Genomic DNA, 19,561 nt, shown 5'->3' with positions numbered 1-19,561 from the left:
CAGCCTGAAGCCTCAAATGTGTATGTTGGGGGGGTATGTGTGTGTGTAAGTGAATGTGTAAAAGCACATTTGTCTCTGAGTGTGTGGGTGTATGTGTGTGCTTATATGCCCATGCGAGTGCATATGAGTGCTTGTGTGCATGCATGCACACTGTGTGTGTGTCATTGTACATATCTACATATGCATCTCTATACATGCAGTCCTGTGAATGAGTGCCCATGTTCATATGTGTGTCATTGTTCATGTGTGATGTACGTGTATGCATGCATGCATGTGTGTGGTCGTGCATGTGTGCGTACTTACCTTATGAGAATGTACATATATGTGTGTGTATATGTGTATGTGCACCTGTGTGAATGAGTGCCTGTATGTGTTATGCCTCACTGCGTGTGTACGTGTGTGTGTGTACACTCCTTAGCATCCACTGTAGCTGGTGGCTTACCCTACTCCTGGCCCCTTTGTCTTAGACATGTAGAAGGTAAGTGTGGTATAACATGAAATATATTTGGTCTTTGTCTCTGGTTCCTATCACCGAACTAAAACTCCTGGAATTTCCTGAGTGGCAGAAGTGTCTTTTTTTATTCATAGTGAGCCCCTAGGATAACACATGAGTTTATGCTAATGAGGTGACTTAGGGTGGGGCCCGTAGGTAGCCTCAGAATGGAGGAGTCACCAGAAAAACCAAGTGATTAGAGGATTAGAGGGTTGGAACTTCCAGCCCCATCCACCAACCTCCAGGAAAGGGGACGGGGGACAGATCAACTTGAATAAGAGTTGATGAGCTTCCAGATTGCTGAAGGTGTAGGTGCTGGGGGTGTAGCTCGCCCAGACAGGGCATGGAAGCCCTGCACGCGCACACACACACACACACACACACACACAAATACACCCCTTACCCTGTGCATCTCTTCATCTTGTTCTTCATCTGTATCCTTTATAATAAACCAGTAAGTAAGTATTTCCCTGAGTTCTGTGAGCTGTCCTGGCAAATTATCAAACCCAAAGGGGGGTTGTGGGACCCTCAGTTTATAGCCAGTCAGTCAGAAGTATAGGTCACAACTTGGTGTCTGAAGTGTGGGGCAGTCTTGTGGGACTGAGCCCTTAACCTGTGGGATCTGACACTATCTCCAGGTAGAAAGTGTCAGAATTGAATTGAATTATAGGACACCCATTTGGTGTCTGCTGGAGAACTGCCTGGTGTGGGGAAAACCCCACACATCTAGTCACAGAAGTGTTCTGTGTTGAGTGTGCAAGTAGAGTAGGGAAAAAATGATTTGTTTTTTACTTTTGCAGTAAGGTTATAGAAATCCCGTCAATCTTTCTAAGTCACTGAGGGAAAGACAGCCTCCTTCTCCTGCTTGGCCTGAGCCCCTGGAGTCACTAAGCAGTCCCAGCATTGGTTCACAGACTACATTTGCTGTACACGCCGAATACTGCTCAGGACATCTGCCAGAGAGGGAGAGCAAGGCAGGGATCACCAGGGCCTGGGCTACACATACCTGGAGGAAGGGGCTTCCTTTCCTTTCCTTCACACAAGGTGCCCCCACCAGCCTAGCCCAGCCCCTGAGGTGCCCGGAGGGCCTACCTTTCCCAGACTCTCACAAAGGCATGATAGAGTGACAGCCCCCCTATTCATCCCACCTTGACCCTAGAGACAGAGCCTAAACAATGGCCCTGCTCTGCTGAGTCCCAGGAGTACACCTTATCCTATACTCTGGTGAGCACCTGAGCACGTGGGCATCTATGTGCTTGTGCCCACCCGGGATGAAGGGAACATGGTCCGGGTTCACCCATGCTTGTGCTTATTTTCAAGAAGATTCCAGAGACCCCACACTGCGACACTTCTTGCCGGGTCCAGCTGGAGAGAATGTCTGCCTGTCCCTCCCAGGGCCTACCCAAACCGAGGTGCTTTCGTCAGGTGAAGGTAAGACAACAGATTCCATGGCAGCCTTGTTTTCAAAGGGGAAGATTTTACCTACAGTTTCCAGAACTTCCCAGCAGCAGAGGCATCATTAAAAACAGACGCAAGTCAGCCGGTTTCTCCCCTCTCGCTGACACAGAGGTGCTTCTGTAGCTCAGACACAATAACCCAATGTTTGCATAACAAGTTTACTCTTGCTGGAGCCTCTGGAGAGAGAAGTTCCAGTGGAATGGCTTGGAAGAGGTCTAACGTGCCATGTTGATGCCTTGATGAGAATGATAAAGCCCTTTTGGTATTTGCCCAAACTAAACACTGCCTTTTCTTTTCTTTCCAAACACCCTCCAGAGGTGGAGGTGGCTAATTGGTAATCCAATCAGGTATCCTTGTTATGTGCGTTGGTTGGTTGCTGTGAATCATCTGGCTCCTGACAGATAGCAAGGCAGTTTCCAAAACCTTCTGGCATGTTAACTTTTTGGAAAAGAGATGCTGGCTCTTGGCAATAGCCATTTTGCAAAGGAAAAAAGAAATGAAGTCAGAGGGTGATGAGCATCAACCACCCAGAAGCCATCATGATGTGTACACATGAGTTGTACAGCCAGCAGGCCCCTTGATGAGGGAGAGTAAAAGCTGCACACATTTGGTGTGTCGTGTCACAACTGGCTTAATAAAAAGAGCATGGATTCAGAGCCAGGAGATTTGAGTAGCTCTGGCCTGTCTTCCATGTTGCCAGATGACTTTGGATCAGTCCCTCATCCTCTCTATATCCAAGGTTCTTCAACCAAAATGACAGGATTGACTTCTCCACTGAGAAATTTCTGGACTATTGCTGCATTTTACATCTTGCTGCTACTGAAGTAGTCACCTGGTATATGGATTTCCAGAAAGTAGAATGCATTTGGTTCCAAATACAGCACCAAAGAACTTCCACCACCACTTGGTTTATATCATGATATGAGTATAAAAATATCATGGTTCTAAAGTGGTAGGAGCAATAGTTAGACAGCTGGAGGCCACTGCCAGTGTGACACAGCTGGTACAACAACTGGGAAAGCAATTCTGATTCTGTTCACCTGCTGCACATTTGTCCACTCTGTTCCAGGAGAAATAGTTCCCCTTTTGGCAAAGCAAAAGCCAGAAGCAGAAAAGGAAATATTTAGGCTTTAAGTTTGTTGTCACCATTGTCAATATGATGCCTCAATCATTTCAGTATCCCTGGCACCTGGCAGAGTCCCTCACATATACATAGCAGGATCACAATAAATATGTATTGAAAAATCTTTTGCAAATTTCCACATGAAAGAGAGAAAGACGGAATTTATGCTGAAGACTTGCCTGCCATCAGTCCCAGTCCCACAGACAATATATTTAATCCTACTTGCCTCTCAAACCAAAAAGTATTCACTGTGTGCATGTTGAATGAATGAATGAATCAGTCAGTCACTCTTTCTAGCCTTTCCTCCATGGACAGCTGGTTGACCTTCAGTCTTGGTGGTGATAGGGTGGTGCTCTGGAAGGTGGGGAAGGATCTTAAACCCACTTCTCCCTATAGGGGTCTGTAGAACAGGTCCAGCTTTCTAAGCACTTCTATTAAGAGGAAAAGGGTTCTTCCTTTGGGGGGGGGTTAGGTTTGGTTTGGTATGAGAAGCAGTGTACTAAAAAAACTTTTTCCTCTTGCAAAGGAATTGCTCCAACCACACCAAACTCTTTGCAGCTCAGTTTGTTCAGATCCATCTTGAACACCGTCTCCACCCTCCACTCCCAGTCTCATCCCCCACTATATTCCAGCCCACCTTTTTCTCATCTCTCTGATGGCCCAAACATTCAGTCTTTATTCTTTTCTTTCCAAGCGTTTGCCCAAGCTGCCCCCAAATATTTAGAATAGCTCTAAGTTCATCTTTTCTGGGATGTTTTCCTTAATAAATCCACTTGATTACATACAACCCCTAGACGTAGTCTCAGCCCATTCCTCTCTCTCTAATCCCACTTATGTGGTTACTGTATTTATCTGTGTCTGTTTTCTGTTTAGCTCCCAATATATGAGTCCTAGAGAACTTCTTATCTTTATTATATGTCCAAGAAATGCTTGCTGATTGACTGAATACCCCAGGTACCACAAACGAAAGTTCTTTGGGGATCATAGTTGTGGGTTTTTTTAATTAAAAAAACACTTGAGTAAAGGAGGGAATATGATCTGTCTGATCTTTCTGAGACTTTCAGACTCTGTCAACAACTATTTGGAAATAAATTCTTATGCAATTAGATCATGATATCTTGCTTTCAGACAGCATAGAGAAATGAATATAAACCTTCAGAAGAAAAAAAAAAAAAGATTTGAAGACTAGAGCTGGAATTTGACCCCTTTGGTCAGGTTAAGATATTGCAACATTTAGAAAATTCAAAGGCTTAAGAAAGGAAAAGTTAACTTGGAAGAATACAAGTAAAAACATTGGACACACTCTCTGAATTGCTTATCCTTGATTGAAATCCTTCATGTTTTCTCCTAGTCAGAGTGCCAGCAATAGAAGTTTTCTCTCAGAAGTTCTTTTATTCAGAAGTTTATTTAAAAAAAAAAAAAAAAAAAAGAAGTTTATTTTGCGAGAAGTTCAAGGATATCTATGCCAATGACTTGGGTTGGAATCTCAGGTCTCTTTCAGAGTTTCTAAATAGTGTTTGTTTTTGTCCTAAATGGATTTTTACTCTCAACATGTTTCCTGGGGGTAGGGTGGGGGGGTTGTTTTGGTTTGGTGCCTTTTTTTTTTTTTTTTTTTTTTTGGTCATTTAATTAACGTCCTTCCCCCTTGCAACACTTTCTTGGTGTGGTAGTTTTAAAATATGTCCAAAAATTCGTTGATACTTCTCCCTTGAAAAGGGAGAAACTAACTGTCCTCCCCTAGAATGTGACCTGGATATAGTGTCTCACTTCTGATAAGTATAGACTATGACAGAAGTAATGGTAGGTGACTTCTGAGACTCGGTCATAAAAGGCACTGCGGCTTTCTCCTTGGGCACGCATGCTTTCTCCCTCTCTCTGATTACTCACTCTGGGGAAAGCCAACCACCATGTCTGTCATGAGGCCACTCAAGCAGCCTTATAGCAAGCAGTCCACATGCCAAGGAACTGAAGCCTCCTGCCAGCCACCAGAATGAACTTTCCCTGCTTATGAGTGAGCTGCCTTGAGAGGAGACTCTCCAATCCCAGTTGAGTCTTCAGATAACTGCATCCCTGGCTGACATCGTGACTCTGACCACATGAGAGACTGCACCAGAACCACACACCTAAGCCACATAACAAAGGTGTATTATACTTAGTTAATAGGTTTTTGGGTGATGGGCTTTGCAGCAATAGATAACTAATACACTTGGTATCATTTCCTGATGGTCTGTAATTTGGCAAACAGAAAGAGGAAGGGTCCAAGAATATCCCAACTAGTCTCAAAACACTGATTATTTGGGGGCAATCATATTCTAAGTGGTTGACTTTCTCTTTGTTCTCCCAATCTGTCAAGTGTAATAAGTTGGTTGTGGTGCCCCATGAGTTAAAGAATCCTTCCATATTAGTAGGATATTTGACAAAGTATGATTTTCATTGTGCAGCCTATCTCTTAGTAGCTGCAACCTTAGTGATGCTGCCTAAAGATTTAGAGGAGGAGAACTGCTTTTGATGAGGCCATGTGAGGAAAAAGAAAAAACTCTGGTTTTATTCTCAGCTCTATCACCCATGATTTCTGTGATCATGGGCAAAAAACTTCACTGCTTTGGACCTCAGCTTCCCCATATGGTAAAAGAGGAGTTGGTGTTAGATCCAATCTTCCCAGCACATGTCCCACAGAATGCCAGTTCCTCAGAAGGTTAACAGGCATTATGTAAAAAAGGAAAGGCTCTGGGTCAAACACATTTGGAAACCAGTGGGCTAAAGTTAAGCAGATTCCTTATTGCAGGACTTCACAGAGCCTCTAATATGCTAATGTGAATCATGGTTCTTTGAGATGGAGATATGCACTGTTTCCTAAACTTATTTGACCACTGAATAGTTTTGATTTTAGTAAAGCAGCATGTGTATCTAAATAGTTTCTGGAACACACTTTGGGAAATGATGATTTCTAAGGTTCCTATCAGCTCTAACACTGTATGTTTCTAAATGTGCCCCTTTCCCCAAGGAGACTCTCTCTGTGGGGCAGTTCTGTTGTCTAAATCCTGAAACAGGATCTTAGCCATTCAATAATTTGTGATTGTTCTTATTTTCATTCTCCAAACATCAATTTCAAACCATAGGGCCCACAATCCATCCATCTCTAGGTGGGAAGAAATAGAGGAAGGTAGGCTTGTGTAGTAATAATTTATGTTGTCCCTCGTGCCCAATCAGTGTTTGTTAGTAACCCATAAGAAATAACATTGGCAGATGTTACCAGTTCTAGTGATCTCAGGTCAAATGTTTAAATAAAGGAAAATGTGACTGTATGTATCTCTGGGTGCTCAGCATTTCCTTCCAGTGGGCTTTCCCGTACTGCAGAGGCTAGAAGGCTAAAAACTACATTTCCAAGATAACCTTTGCAGCAAGGGGGCTGGATGCAAAATTATATTCTGCCAATTAGGTGTGTTTGCATGAGATTTAGAGGGCAGAAGTGCAGCAGATGCTTCACAGCTTTGGGCTACTCATGCTGACACTGAGTTCATGAAGACTGAGCATACCAAGAGGCAGTTGCTGTAGCACCTGTGTCAGCACCAAATTCTCTATCATCACTCTGCTTCTTCTTAAAATACCTGGGTGGTTTCCATTCTGCACTGAACCCTGACAGATAAACTCTCCTTAAAGAAGTTATAGGAGATTCCCATCAGGTTCGGCACGGGGCTAAATCGGGTCTGTCACATGCAGACCCAGTTTAGCGCTAAGTGGTTGCAGAAGGGCAGGTGGTGAGACCTGTGTTTGTCCCAGACTTCAGAAGGAAGCAGGGTTCTTTCCCTCACCATAGTGAGACCAGCAACGCCTCGCAGCCCAGGCTGGAAGCTACCAGCAGAAAGCTACTAAAACACACTAGGGACTCTCCTTCCTTTCCTTTAACAAAAACCTCTTGTGATTCCTAGAAACACAAAGACCTCTACCTCATAGCTGGCTGAAAAGGTGGCATCATCACCACTTTATGACTTCCAAAGAAGAAAAATGTCAAAAATAATAGCTTGCTCTGAATCTACTAGAAATTCATTTTTTGAAGGAAAAAAAACAGTATGAAGGGCTGAAGAATACTTAATTTCTTTATTTTTTGCAGTTTTTGGTACTTGTATCTTTCTTTTTTTTTTTTTGTTGAGACAGAGTCTCGCTTTGTTGCCCGGGCTAGAGTGAGTGCCGTGGCGTCAGCCTAGCTCACAGCAACCTCAAACTCCTGGACTTAAGCGATCCTACTGCCTTAGCCTCCCAAGTAGCTGGGACTACAGGCATGCGCCACCATGCCCGGCTAATTTTTTGTGTGTGTATATATATATATATATATATATATATATATATTTTTTTTTTTTTTTTAGTTGTCCATATAATTTCTTTCTATTTTTAGTAGAGATGGGGTCTCACTCTTGCTCAGGCTGGTCTCGAACTCCTGACCTCGAGCGATCCACCCGCCTCGGCCTCCCAGAGTGCTAGGATTACAGGTGTGAGCCACCGCGCCCAGCCGGTACTTGTATCTTTTTTTACACAGCTTGTGAAGCTATGAATTCCACCTCCCTTGCATTTGTTCTGTTTAGGAGAATCCTAAAGTCAGGAGGGAACTTAGGTGTCACCTTCATCAGTATTTAAGCAAAGGAAGCATTTACTCAGATTTGCTGAGGATATCCATAGATAAAGCAGACAAAGCGGAGCTCCCTGGTTGAGTGGAGATGACACAGTTATGTCCCTCCCAAATTCTCCACAGCCCAGTTAACTCTTCCCCTGCTGTAGGTGGGAAGTGGGGACTGTGCAGGGCCACTAGAACTATGAGACCACAGTTTGAAAATGCTCTCATTTTATGGATAAGGAAACTGAAGCCCAGAGGGATATGATTTTCTCAAGATCACACACCTTTTATATGGTAAATCCCAAGGCTCAAATCCACTCAGTTAGGTCCAAGCTCTTCCCGCTGCCTCTAGTCCCTCTTGTCCATGTTTCCAGGCTTCAAGGACCAGCTGAAATCCCCCCTTCATTGTGATGCCTTACCTGACCACTGTGGTCGCAATGATCGCTACTTCCTTGGGTTCTACTCACTCTGACCACCTAGGCCTCTCATCAGGCACTCCCTCATTTCCTTATCTCTTTTACTCTTTTTCTTCTTTCCTCTCCTAGATTTAAAATTCCTGTGGGTGGATATCCCTCATCTATCACTGAATATCCCAGAGAACACAGCTAGCATTGCCAGAGCATTGCCCATAAATATTGATTGAAACTGTGAGTAGCAGAGACTTTAATTGTTCCCCAATATCCATTCTTCCATTATTCCTTTTCTTAATAGAATCCCCCACCCTGAATTTTAGCTGAACACATGGCTGCCTAGCGAGAAATTATGCTTACCAGCCTCCCTTGCAGCGAGGCATGGCCATGTGACTAAGTTTTCACTAATGAGATGTGAATGGAAGTAGCATGTACAACTTCCAGGTCATTTCCTTAAAAGGAAACTATTTGCCTTCACCCTCCTCTTTCCTCTTGGACTTGGTCATGGTAATGAAATAGCTTCAACCACATGGAAGAGAACAATAATGTATGGGATGATAGAACAGTAAGATATAAGGAACCAAGGTGCCCAGAGAACTTCATGGAGCAGAGTCACCCTTATCCGTCCACCTACCTCTGGACTCTTATATGAAAGAGAAATAAATGTTTATCTTTTTGGGTCTCCTTTTTACAGCAGCTTACCTTATGCCTTAATAGGAGGCAACTATAATAATATTAATACTTCACACTGCTTTGTGAAAATCAAATCAGATCATATCCACACTCCATCTTGTAAAGTATTAAGTAAAACCCCAATAGGAAATATCATTGGCCCTGAAAGAGGAAAGACCCATTACGTGTGTGTTTGACTCCTTTGATACAATATACTGAACACTACCATGTGCAAAGGACACAGAAGGATGTTAACATCAAGAGCGAACACTCTCAGGCACCTTGCTACATATATCATCTCATCCCATCATCCCAATAATTGTAGGAAGTATTTACATTCACGTATCATAGGTGAGGAAATTGGAACACAGGGAGTTAACTTACCTGGTAAGGGCAGAGCTGGGCTTCACTCCCAGGCCTGTCTGTCCCAGAGGCTGCTCTCTCCTCACCCCCCTTCCCCAGGCCCCATGCTGGGCATTGTGGCTACTGTCCTTCAAGGAACTCACAGTCCATGTGGAGAACAGAGTCACAAGCAACCAACTCTACCACAAGGCAGGATGAAATGAATGCTGCAACAGAGGCCTCAGAATATGAGTCAGGGGTGTTCAAGGAAGGAGTGATTAATTCTAGACTAGGAGGCCGAGAAGGGCTTTTACCGAGGAATCTCCATTTGCACTTGACCTTTGAGAAATCAGAATAAGTGGATGGATAAACAGAGAAGGGGCGGGCAGCGAGGGACCCGCATGACCAAAGACAAAGAGGAGGGAAAGTGGACAAGTGGGAAATGAGGAGCCACCCAGTGTGAGTGGACCATGGAGGGGCTTCATGGGGTGAGCTGGGCCTGAAAGGCAGGCCAGGGTCAGAGCAGGGAAGGCCTTGTGTGCCAAGAGAGAGCAGAAAAGCTGCTTCTTAGACAATGAGGAATCACAGATGTTTGAGGAGGGATGTCATGCAACCCAAGGTGTGTGCCAACATGAAGGAACAGGCAAAAGAAGGGGCAGAGAGTTCAGGCTACTGCAAAATCACCCAGACAGCACCTGAAAAGAGCCTCAACAGAAGTGGGTAGATCATGCCAAATAGGGAAGATCCCCAGGGCCGCTGACTGGACTTGGGGATCTCAGCCAGCTCTCTGAAATCTGAGCCATCAGTGACAAGCCTGTTTGTAGTGTCTCTTTACAAAACTGGCTACAATTCTTATCTCTGATCTTCCAGCTCAAATTATCTGTATTCTGTTTTATTTTCAGTTAAGATTACATTGTTAGAGAGGGTGCATGTGTGTCTCGTGCATTGTAATTAAGATAAAACAACAATTAAGGCTCCAGAGCCCTCGTGGCTCCCACAGCAGCTCACATAGGGCCACAGCTCTGGCGGCCTCCCTTGCTTTTCAAACTCCCACCAGCACAAACGGGAGATAGATCCCAATGTCATGTGCCACTCAGCTTGTCAGTAATGCAGTGTGGCTGTTTTCTGGCTTACATACCATAGGGCTGCAGTCCCCAAACCCTGGGCTGGTACCGGTACCTGTCTGCGGCCTGTTAGGAACCCAGCCACAGCAGGGCGGGAGAGTGAAGCTTCATCTGTATTTATAGCCACTCCCCCTCGCTGGCCATACCCACCTTCCCCTGGTCCGTGGAAAAATTGTCTTTCATGAAACCAGTCCCTGGGACCAAAAAATTGGAGACTGCTGCTTTAGGGGAAATGGTTGTGCTTCCTAGCAGACAACTGCGGTAAATAATGAGTTCTAAGGAAAACCCAGATAGGAACTTCTAAGGAGGGAGGAGGAGGCAAAGAGCAGAGTGTAGCAGTAATGGAAAGTGTTTGTGTAACCCTCCAGACCCTCTTCCCCGACACACACTGAGGTTTCTCTTTCATCACTGATTTAGCCTCCTTTTCCCTTTCAACCACCGACCACTCAATTCTTTGAGGGAAAATTAACATTCATTATGCAATTTATCTCTCTCCTTTTAATCCAGAGTGTCTGTCTCCAAGGTCCCTACTCAATAATTAATGTTTGTTCTCGTTTCCCATTCTCCAGAGCATCTATTCTTGAACTGTAGGGTCAACAATTAACACTAATTATGGCTTTTTCTCTCTCCAGTGTTGGTTCTCAGAATCCCAAGCTGCCTGCTCAGCCCAAGTTACCGGCGTGCACGTGGCCACTTGTGTGCACGCCGAGATGGAAGGGCACCGAGGGGCAGGCTTTTCCAAGCCCCACCGCGGCTTAGCAAATGCTAAAACCCAAACATCCTTTTCTGGCAACCTCTCTAGTCTATTTGTTATCAGTAATGAGACAATGAAGAAAAACAAATAAATAAATAGAACTATTAGGAAATGAGTTCGAAATCGTTTCCAGCTTGAATGTTCTAGGATTCCCTGTGACTTTTTCTTCCCTCTTGCTATCTCCTTGATACTGCACACCCCCCAATCCCTCCTCTCACACACACACAAAATTTCCCCTTAAAAACCATTCTTCTGGCCGGGCGAGGTGGCTCACACCTATAATCTGGGCACTTTGGGAGGCTGAGGCAGGAGGCTTGCTTGAGCCTGCAGTGAGCTATGATGACACCACTGCACTCTAGGTAGCCCGGGTGACAGAGAGAGACCCTGCCTCAAAAAAAAACGTTCTTCCTTCATTTAGGTCCCACCCAACTGACCTCTTTGTTATCTATTGCCTCTCCCTTAACTGTCCTTTTCAGGTCTACCAGCCTAATTCTCATCAGCCATCAAAACAGCATTGTTTTAACTAGTTTTCATTTTGATTGACAAGAACAGCTAGGAGAATAATTCTCACCCCAGGTGACTCTAACAGATCGCAAAAAAAAAATTCAACAAGAGCTGTGAAAAAGCCTGTCTGTCTTTTTGGCTGGAATCAGATGGGCTAGAATCCCTCCTGTCTCCCTGGTCCAACCCTCGTATCTGTGCTGCAGCTGGAGAGGAGTTCCTCATGCTTGTCTGGCGTCCCCAAGGCTGCATGCACGGAGGCACATCTGCTGTTCAAATCTGGGCATCTCCTCGCAGCACGTCCAACATTAACTGTTTCACGCTCTTGCTCTGTCAAAGTTCTCCTCTCAGAATCTTAGCATCCTGGACCCTGCAGGGTTTCACCTTTAAACGTCTTGGATAAAAACATTATCTTCTTCAATGCTTTTTAAAGCCTAGATATGCCTTCTCTCCAGAATAGCATCTATGGACTTTCAAAACCATCCAATTCATTTTGGGGCTTAAGCATCAAGGCCTCTACTTCATGTTTTTCCCTGTACTGGGGTAAGAAAAGTAGATTTTTTTCAAGACTTTTTCACACTCTCAGGTAAAATCACTTATTGTTTTTCAGCCTATGAATCTGTCAATTCAAATAGCAGCCATGAAGTAGAAGGGTCCAGCATTCAGCATCTCCTAAAAGGTGAGCTTTTTCCCTAAAAAGTTACCTCTACTTCTCTATGTCATGTGACTCATGAACACATTATTTCATATCTAGGCCTCCAGAAACACACATTACTCCCCCAAATATATCAATAAGTAGGAAAGAGGAGTTACTTCTTGGAAAGCCTGAAAAACGTGGTACTCTCATGAGTTACTCATAGGAGGGCAGCCCTGTGGTCTGAGTGTAAATATTAGAAAAGTCAGGTTTAACCAAATGCTTGTTCTTAGCTAGCCCAGGGAAGGACAGTTTTCAGGGATGTCCTGTGGTTTCACAGGTTACACACTGCACAGTTCCCATGATAATGAGGTGGACACTGCTCCTTAGGGTTGTGCACAGCTCAGCCTGCACAATCACAAGCTAGGAACCTCTCTGGAGAAGACTCAGCTTTATATTTTAAATGGAGGACTGAGGCCTGTTCTGCCTCTTCCAAGATTCCTTTTATATTTCAGTTCCCCTGTGGAGAGATCTGCAAATACTGGGAGTGTAAGTTGACTTTGGAGTTCATCCTCCACCCACAGTCAAGGTTGCTTCTACTGCAGACCAGAGGGAAAGGATGATTACCTAGAGATTTTCTCCCTCTCCTAAAAATAGTCTTTGATTAACAGAGAAATGTGTGTGGTCTTCCTTGCTGCTTATTTTGGGGCAGGCAGCAATGAATCCTTCATGAAGAACCTGCTGTAGAAACAGGAAGCAACACCACATATCAAGGGCTAGAGCCAGAGCTGGGTGGAGAGAACTGTTTTTGCCAGAGATTGCAAAACTAGGAGAAAAGACACAATCATATCCTTGCCAATCTCAAAATCTGGAAGCAGAGAAACACCTGGGAGGCTGGCATTCTACATTTACTCCCTTGCCATCTTCCTTAGGTGACATTCTGACCATGGTGGGAAGAGTTTCAGGGTCAGTTCTGCTCATTCTCACCCTTGGTTAGAACTGAGCCAGAGCAGCTTTTAAATAGGAGCCCTCCAGTGAAGATGATGATGATAATGATGATGGTGGTGGTGGTGGTGACAGCTACCATTATTCTATATCTCTGATATGCCAAGCACCGTCCTGAGTGCTTTATATTCATTATTTCTCTTCATTCCCACAGCAATGATATGCAATAAATCCTATTATTATCTTCATTTTTCACGTAGGATAATGTGGCACAGAGAGATTCAGTGACTTCCCTAAGGTCACACAAAGTAGTGAAGCTAGAATTTGAGCCCTAGAAGCTTGCATTTTTACCACTATGCATGGTTAGTAGTGGTATCACTCCAAACAGGCACGTTCCTATCTGATAATTTATGAGGGTTTAGGAATTCCCTGACTTAGTTATGACCCATACAAACACATGGCTTCTGATGAATACCCATTTCTCCCTCCAATTCGTCTTACTCAGCATCAGACACCCTTCTGTGGGTAACACTGAAAATTATTTGCTATTTTTAGAGCTATTATAAGGAGAAGAAGAAACACTGGAAAAAAGCAACAGTTTGCGAGAATCAAACTCTTGAGACAAATTTTCAAGCAATATAGGCCTGCTATAGGGTAGTTCCCCAGACCAAAATATTCTTCCAAATATAGCCTAAAATGTTAAATTTCACTTCATTCTACTAAAATCTCACCAATAAAAGATTTGCTTTGGATTTAAAAAATCCTTTTAAAGTACTGATGCTTCTGAGAAGGTAATAGTCTGTCACACTCTAGCAAAATTTATTTAATCAGATAGCTGCTTCTTGCAAACTAGCTGAGAACAGCTGCTCTGAGGAATTAAACATTCTCGCAGGGGTGGAAAAGAGGTGAGTAATTTGGAAGTAGAGTTTTAAGGGTTGAAACATGCCTGATTGGTGGGGCGCCCCAGAGGGCTTGGATGAACAGAGGAACATTAGCTATATGGAGAAGGGGGCACTAGGAGAAAAGTACAGAAAGGGACATTATGGGGTGCCAAAGGCAAACTGCCTATTGCAGAAAGGCCCCTTGGCAAGCTCTAGATCCAGGAAAGGGAAAGAAAACTTTGATTCCTTCTCCTCTCTATTCCTAGTAACTAAAAGACCTTGGACTAACGCAACTCTTACTTCCAAGCTTTAGAACGTGCTGTTCCCTCTGCCTGGAGCACAATTTCTCATCTCCTCCTATCCGACATTTTTTTAACTGTTGTAAAATACACATAACATAAAATTTGCCATCTGAACCATTTTCAAGTGTACAGTTCAGTAGCATTAAGTACATTCACGTTGTTGTTCAACCAATCACGAGAACTCTTTTCCATCTTGCAAAACTGAAACTTTGTACGCTTTAAACAATTCCCCCTTCTCCCCTCCCCTAGCAACCACCATTCTACTTTCTGTTATCCCCGATTTTTACCCCTAGTCCTGGTTACCTCCTACTAATCTTTCAGTTATCAATTTAGTTCTCAAGCTGACCTCCTCTGAATGGTGGCTTTCCTGCTGCCTCCTCCCCACACTGGCCACCCCTCCCCCTCCCCCATGCCTGAAGAATGGGTGACAGGCCCCCTCCACGTGCACACATTGCACCTACACTTACCCCCGCACAGCATCTCTCTCACAGTATTGTCTACCTACTAGACTCTTCTCTCCTTCAGACCGCAAGCTATTTAGAGGAAGGGGCCCGCTAGCACCCCCAGTACCTGCTGCTAACACACACCTACTGTCTATGTTTCATAATTATTTGATGAGTGAAAGAGTTCAGCCACCATATGGGTTAAGCAAACTTTTTGATTTTCCAAGTTGATCTGAGGGCCTAATCACCATGCAAAACATAACCTCTACAGGAAAACGCATTCCAGTGATTGCCCATAAGCGTAGCGTGCCTCTTTCAGGACTTAGAACCTTATTTGTTCCCTTGATTCTTTAACAAAACATCCTTAAATCTTCTTGTGTTTAATATTCCCCATTTGTTGTTAAGAAAATGGATATAACATTACTGTGAAAACACCTGCTACCGCCTGGAATTGAGTTCAAAGAGCAATTTAAAATATCTATTTATTGGAATCACTTATAGAGCTTTCACAACTTTTTGGTTTCTTTTTGGTCATTTGGCTTTAGTGAATATTTTCAGATAAAAATGATGGGATGCTAAAAAATTGTATAGATGGTGGACTTTGGATGTTTTGAGACTTGAAGGTCAGTTTTAACTATTTGAAATGACCTCAAAAGTCAGGGACACATACAACTTGTCATTTTACAGAGGAATTAAGTCAAGTCATAGACATCGCAAGGCTGGGAGACAGGAGACCATCACTAAGCTGGTGAGTGAGCCTGGCCAGCCTCTCAGCACCCACATCTCAGTACTGTGGTCCATATTCATTGTAACATCTGCAACAGCTCTTGTGCAGTTACTTTTTGAACAGAAGAACATTAATTTTATATATACATACATATATATATTTTTTTAATGGCCTAAAAGAAGGCTGACTGCAACTGCTGGGACAAGTGATAGAAGTAAGAGAAAGTGAGGTGGTCTAACAACTTGATGATTCTCTGCCAAAAATGTTGAATAAATCACTCTAGTCCTTTATTTATAGACTCATTTAGAGTTTGAATAACTCCCCCTCTTTTTTTCAATTCTACTGCAGTTTTATTGGGGATATGGTATACACTAGGGGTATTCACAAATCTAAGGATTCTTGAAATTCTCAGGATGCGTCCCTCCCAAGTAGCTCAGATCTGCTGCTCACTTAATGCACAGTGTGCATGAAGGATTAGGGCCTTGCCCGAGCAGTGAAGTAGCACTTGGCACAGTGCATTTTAAGGCAGGTATGGATTTCAAGATTTTGTGTGTGCTTGTATGTGTGAGTTATATTTCTCAACCTATAATAAAGTTTCAAATACTGATTTTTCTTCTGTCAAAAAAATCATAGTTCATTAACCAATAATTCATAAATACCATTTTCTATTGCACCATGCTTCAGACATTTGTGTTATCTTCTCATCAAAACAGCTACAAAAACGCATGAGGCTTTCCTTAAGGATTTCTTTCCTCCTAGTTTCTCTTGCTTCTTTCACACATCTTGTAGCCTAAGGATTTTGAGGTTGTCTCAGCTTCCTCACAATTCCTCCTTTGAAAGTTAACGTAGACGGCATCAGAACATGTTCAACAGAAAGAATCAGTGAGTCTGTTTCACAAAGCACAAAGAGATTGCTCATTCACTCATTCAGCAAACACGAATTGACCATCTACTAGTGATGAATACTATGCTAGGCACAAGAACATAGCTGAGAGGTAAAGTCTATGCCTTAAAGCAGTCCACAGTGGTGGCATGTGTTGAGAGCTAGGAGTGAGTACAGACTGACTCAGCCTGGAGGTCGAGAAGGCTGTTGGAAGGAGAGGACACATCGCTTTTCTAAGGATATACGCAGGAACTAGTCAAGTGGTAAAGAAAGGATGCTGTGGCATATGAAGGTTGGAGCACATGGCATCATGGGAGAAATGTAAGCAACTTGTAATGACCTGGGCCCCAGGGTACACACACGAGAGGGAGTGGTGGGAAATGCAGCTCATGGAGTAGGCAGGAGGCAGATCATGAAGAGCCAGAGGCAGCAACTAAGGAATTTATCCCAGCAGCAGTGGGATTCTGCTTACATAGGAATTAACATAACCAGATTTTTAGTTTAAATAAATGACTCTCCCAGCTATGCAGAGAATGGATTGGAGGAGGTGAGACTAGAGGCTAGGACACACTAGATACCTATATTTGTCTGAGACCAAATGACCAGAAACAATATTTTCTGGAGAATTCAGACTACCACATGAATTGAATTGACTGGCTGCTTTGTATATAGATCCTCCTTCTGCCTCTTGTTTGAATTCCTTTCCTCCACTGTCTTCCACCACAGGTATCATTATTAATCTTGCAATGTATCTTAATTGGAGGGTTTCTCATGTAGTTGATATTTGTTGCTACTCAACTCCAATTTAAATTCTATCATCTAGCTTGGCTTCCATTTTGGGCTTGGAAAACTGCCATGTACCTTTGGACTTCTCCATAAAAAATAATTTATGAGATTTTGAAAGAAGTTGATGTTCCCAAAGCTAAAGCCAGACCCTTGAGACTTAGCTAGCCTTAGTCTAAGAAGATATATGTAAATTAGCTAGCCTTAGTCTAAGAAGATATAAGTAAATAAAAGGACTGTTATTCCAAATTGGAAGAAATGCCTCACATTTACTAGGCACTTCCATATTTAAATTCAGACTGACTCATATTTTCTAGATCTGTCTACATAACTCCTTAACTCCCAGAGGTATTGTCTTTAGCCTGGAGACTTGCTCAGGTCTCCAGCATCTAGTTGATAACACCCATCTCACCCTCCTCTGCATCCTAGAAGATTTAAAGCAAAAAATGTGTAGCATAAACAAGGTCTTAAATCTTGTCCCAAGAATTTGATAATGACAATACCAAAAGGACGTCTTGGGTTTTGGTCTCCTGCCTTAAATAAGCAGACTCGAAATTTATTATAACACTACAAACACTCTATAGGTCATAGGCGTCTTGAGTCACATCATATAAAATAAAATATTTTTAGATATTCTTAAGGAAAGTTCAAGACCAAAATTACCCTTCCTTTTATGGTTAAGTTTATACTGGGAACAATTTTTTAAAAAATAATCTGGAATTTGCATTTGCATTTTCCATTTATGACCAAAACTACAAAACCATGATGCTACTAAGGCTGACTTTTCAGACTTTCTTCCACTGGTTTCTGCTGGGACCAGCAAGTCCATGTGCAAAGCTGTGAGAAGGCAAAGGAGCTTTCTGAGATGTCTGGCTATGGATATACCCCCTTCCCAGTGATGAACTACTGCAAGTTATGGGGGAAGTTCTACGACAGCATAGTAGCCATCAAAGGGTGCTCATGCCTCAGAGATGGTATATGCAGGGAAAAACCCTAAACAGATTTAAAGAGGCTCCTGCCAGCACCTCTAACAGCTGTTGCCCTGTAACCACTGACTATTTGGCCACTTTAGAGCCTGCAGGTCTGATGTTCTTTCCTGAACCCTGACACACATCTAGGAAGGGGCCAGGTGGCCCACCTGGCCTAATGAGGCGACTCTTTGGAGTTAGATTTCTATTCTGACACCAGATGGGGCCTGCCAGAGGGTCCCATACCAAGGGAAATAAGTATTCTGAAACAATAGGAATAAATATGACTATGTTTCATTTTTATTTAAAACAATGAACAAAAACAACTTGGGAATTAAACATAGTTAACCAGATTTCAATAGTAGGAAATGCTAAGGGGCCATGTTCTACGCTAGAATCAGATGCCCCTTCCTGCTTTTCAAGTTTTGAGTGTTTGATGAAGGATCCCATGATTTGAAGAAGGCATAAGAGGTTTGGGATGAGACCCCATCTAGTAAGGGTCATCTCTAAAACTGCCTGATTATCTGGTGGGAATGCTATCTCCTCACTAAAAGCCTGTGGTAGATTAATGCTAGCATTTGAAAATCTGCTTGGGCCTGATGGTGGGCAGCCAGGAAAGGAATGTGTTTTCTGTTTATCTCTTTAGTGGCAGAAATGTTCATCACATAAAGACAGTGAGCTTCCAGTTTCAGGCATGCCTGGAAGTTGTGTACTCTGTAGTCTGTGAACATGAACACCAGCTCCTGAAAGAGAAAAAGAACTGGGCCCTGTGTTCACAGCCAGTTGCCTAGATTGGTAGATGGGTTAGTCAGTTTCTTTGACTTGATAATGGGGGTAGATCTTGCCCCATTGTTCCCAAAGGAAGTTTAACCACCCCCATTGCTTTATCTCCCAGGAATGCAGTTTGAGTTGTGTCTCTTCCTTGACAGCTGGGACCTCAGTAAATTACCAAGGTCTTGACCCAAGAGATGAAGAAGTCCTAAGTGATTTTTCAGTCTCCTATCTAAAAATGTGTTTACATTTCTTGAACTCTGGCTGACTGATTCATTCTCCTGGTGTTGCAAGAACTTTCTTTATGCATTAGAATTTGTAAGTTTCATTTCTAAGAGACCCACGGTTTCTTCCAAGCCACAGTGAAGTGAACCTCATCGCAACACAACTCTGCTGGAATGGATTTGTCCAGAGGATGGCTCATGGCCAAGCAGCTGTGATGTGGCAAGCTCAACTAAGGCTAACAGGAGGCAGTGTGATGTGGAGGGAAACGTACAAGACACTAAGTCAGGACATCTGGGTTCTGGTTCCTGGTTTTGCACTATTCAAAGGTATGGCCTTGAGCCAACCGAAAGAAAACACTCTCTGGGCATTAAGTTTCCCCCAAGCTGATTTAAATAAGATATGTTTTAAATCTGTGCAGAAGCCATTTTCAAACAAGACAGAAGAGGACAGTTGAGAAACAACAGAAAAAGGAAGGTCAGCCCACAAGGAATGAGCAGAGGCTTCAGGTCAAAA

The 19,561-nt window shown here is 43.2% G+C and overlaps 1 protein-coding gene across 2 annotated transcripts in view; it reads left to right on the top strand.

The window, feature by feature from the left end:
- The window catches only part of KIAA2012 (KIAA2012 ortholog), a 98,031-nt gene that overhangs the window by 33,499 nt on the left and 44,971 nt on the right, over nt 1-19,561 (top strand). The window contains exons 11-12 of one of the 2 annotated variants that reach the window (XM_069468657.1): nt 1,817-1,924; nt 12,097-12,165. In XM_069468657.1, the coding sequence (XP_069324758.1) occupies nt 1,817-1,924; nt 12,097-12,165 (177 nt within the window). Of the gene's footprint in view, nt 1-1,813; nt 1,925-12,096; nt 12,166-19,561 lie in introns of both variants that reach the window. The other variant, XM_069468651.1, reaches the window with a different exon arrangement.

This window comes from Eulemur rufifrons, chromosome 1 (genome assembly GCF_041146395.1).
Source record: "Eulemur rufifrons isolate Redbay chromosome 1, OSU_ERuf_1, whole genome shotgun sequence".
Classification (NCBI taxonomy): Eukaryota; Metazoa; Chordata; class Mammalia; order Primates; family Lemuridae; genus Eulemur; species Eulemur rufifrons.
This window is presented reverse-complemented; position numbering and strand designations above follow the sequence as displayed.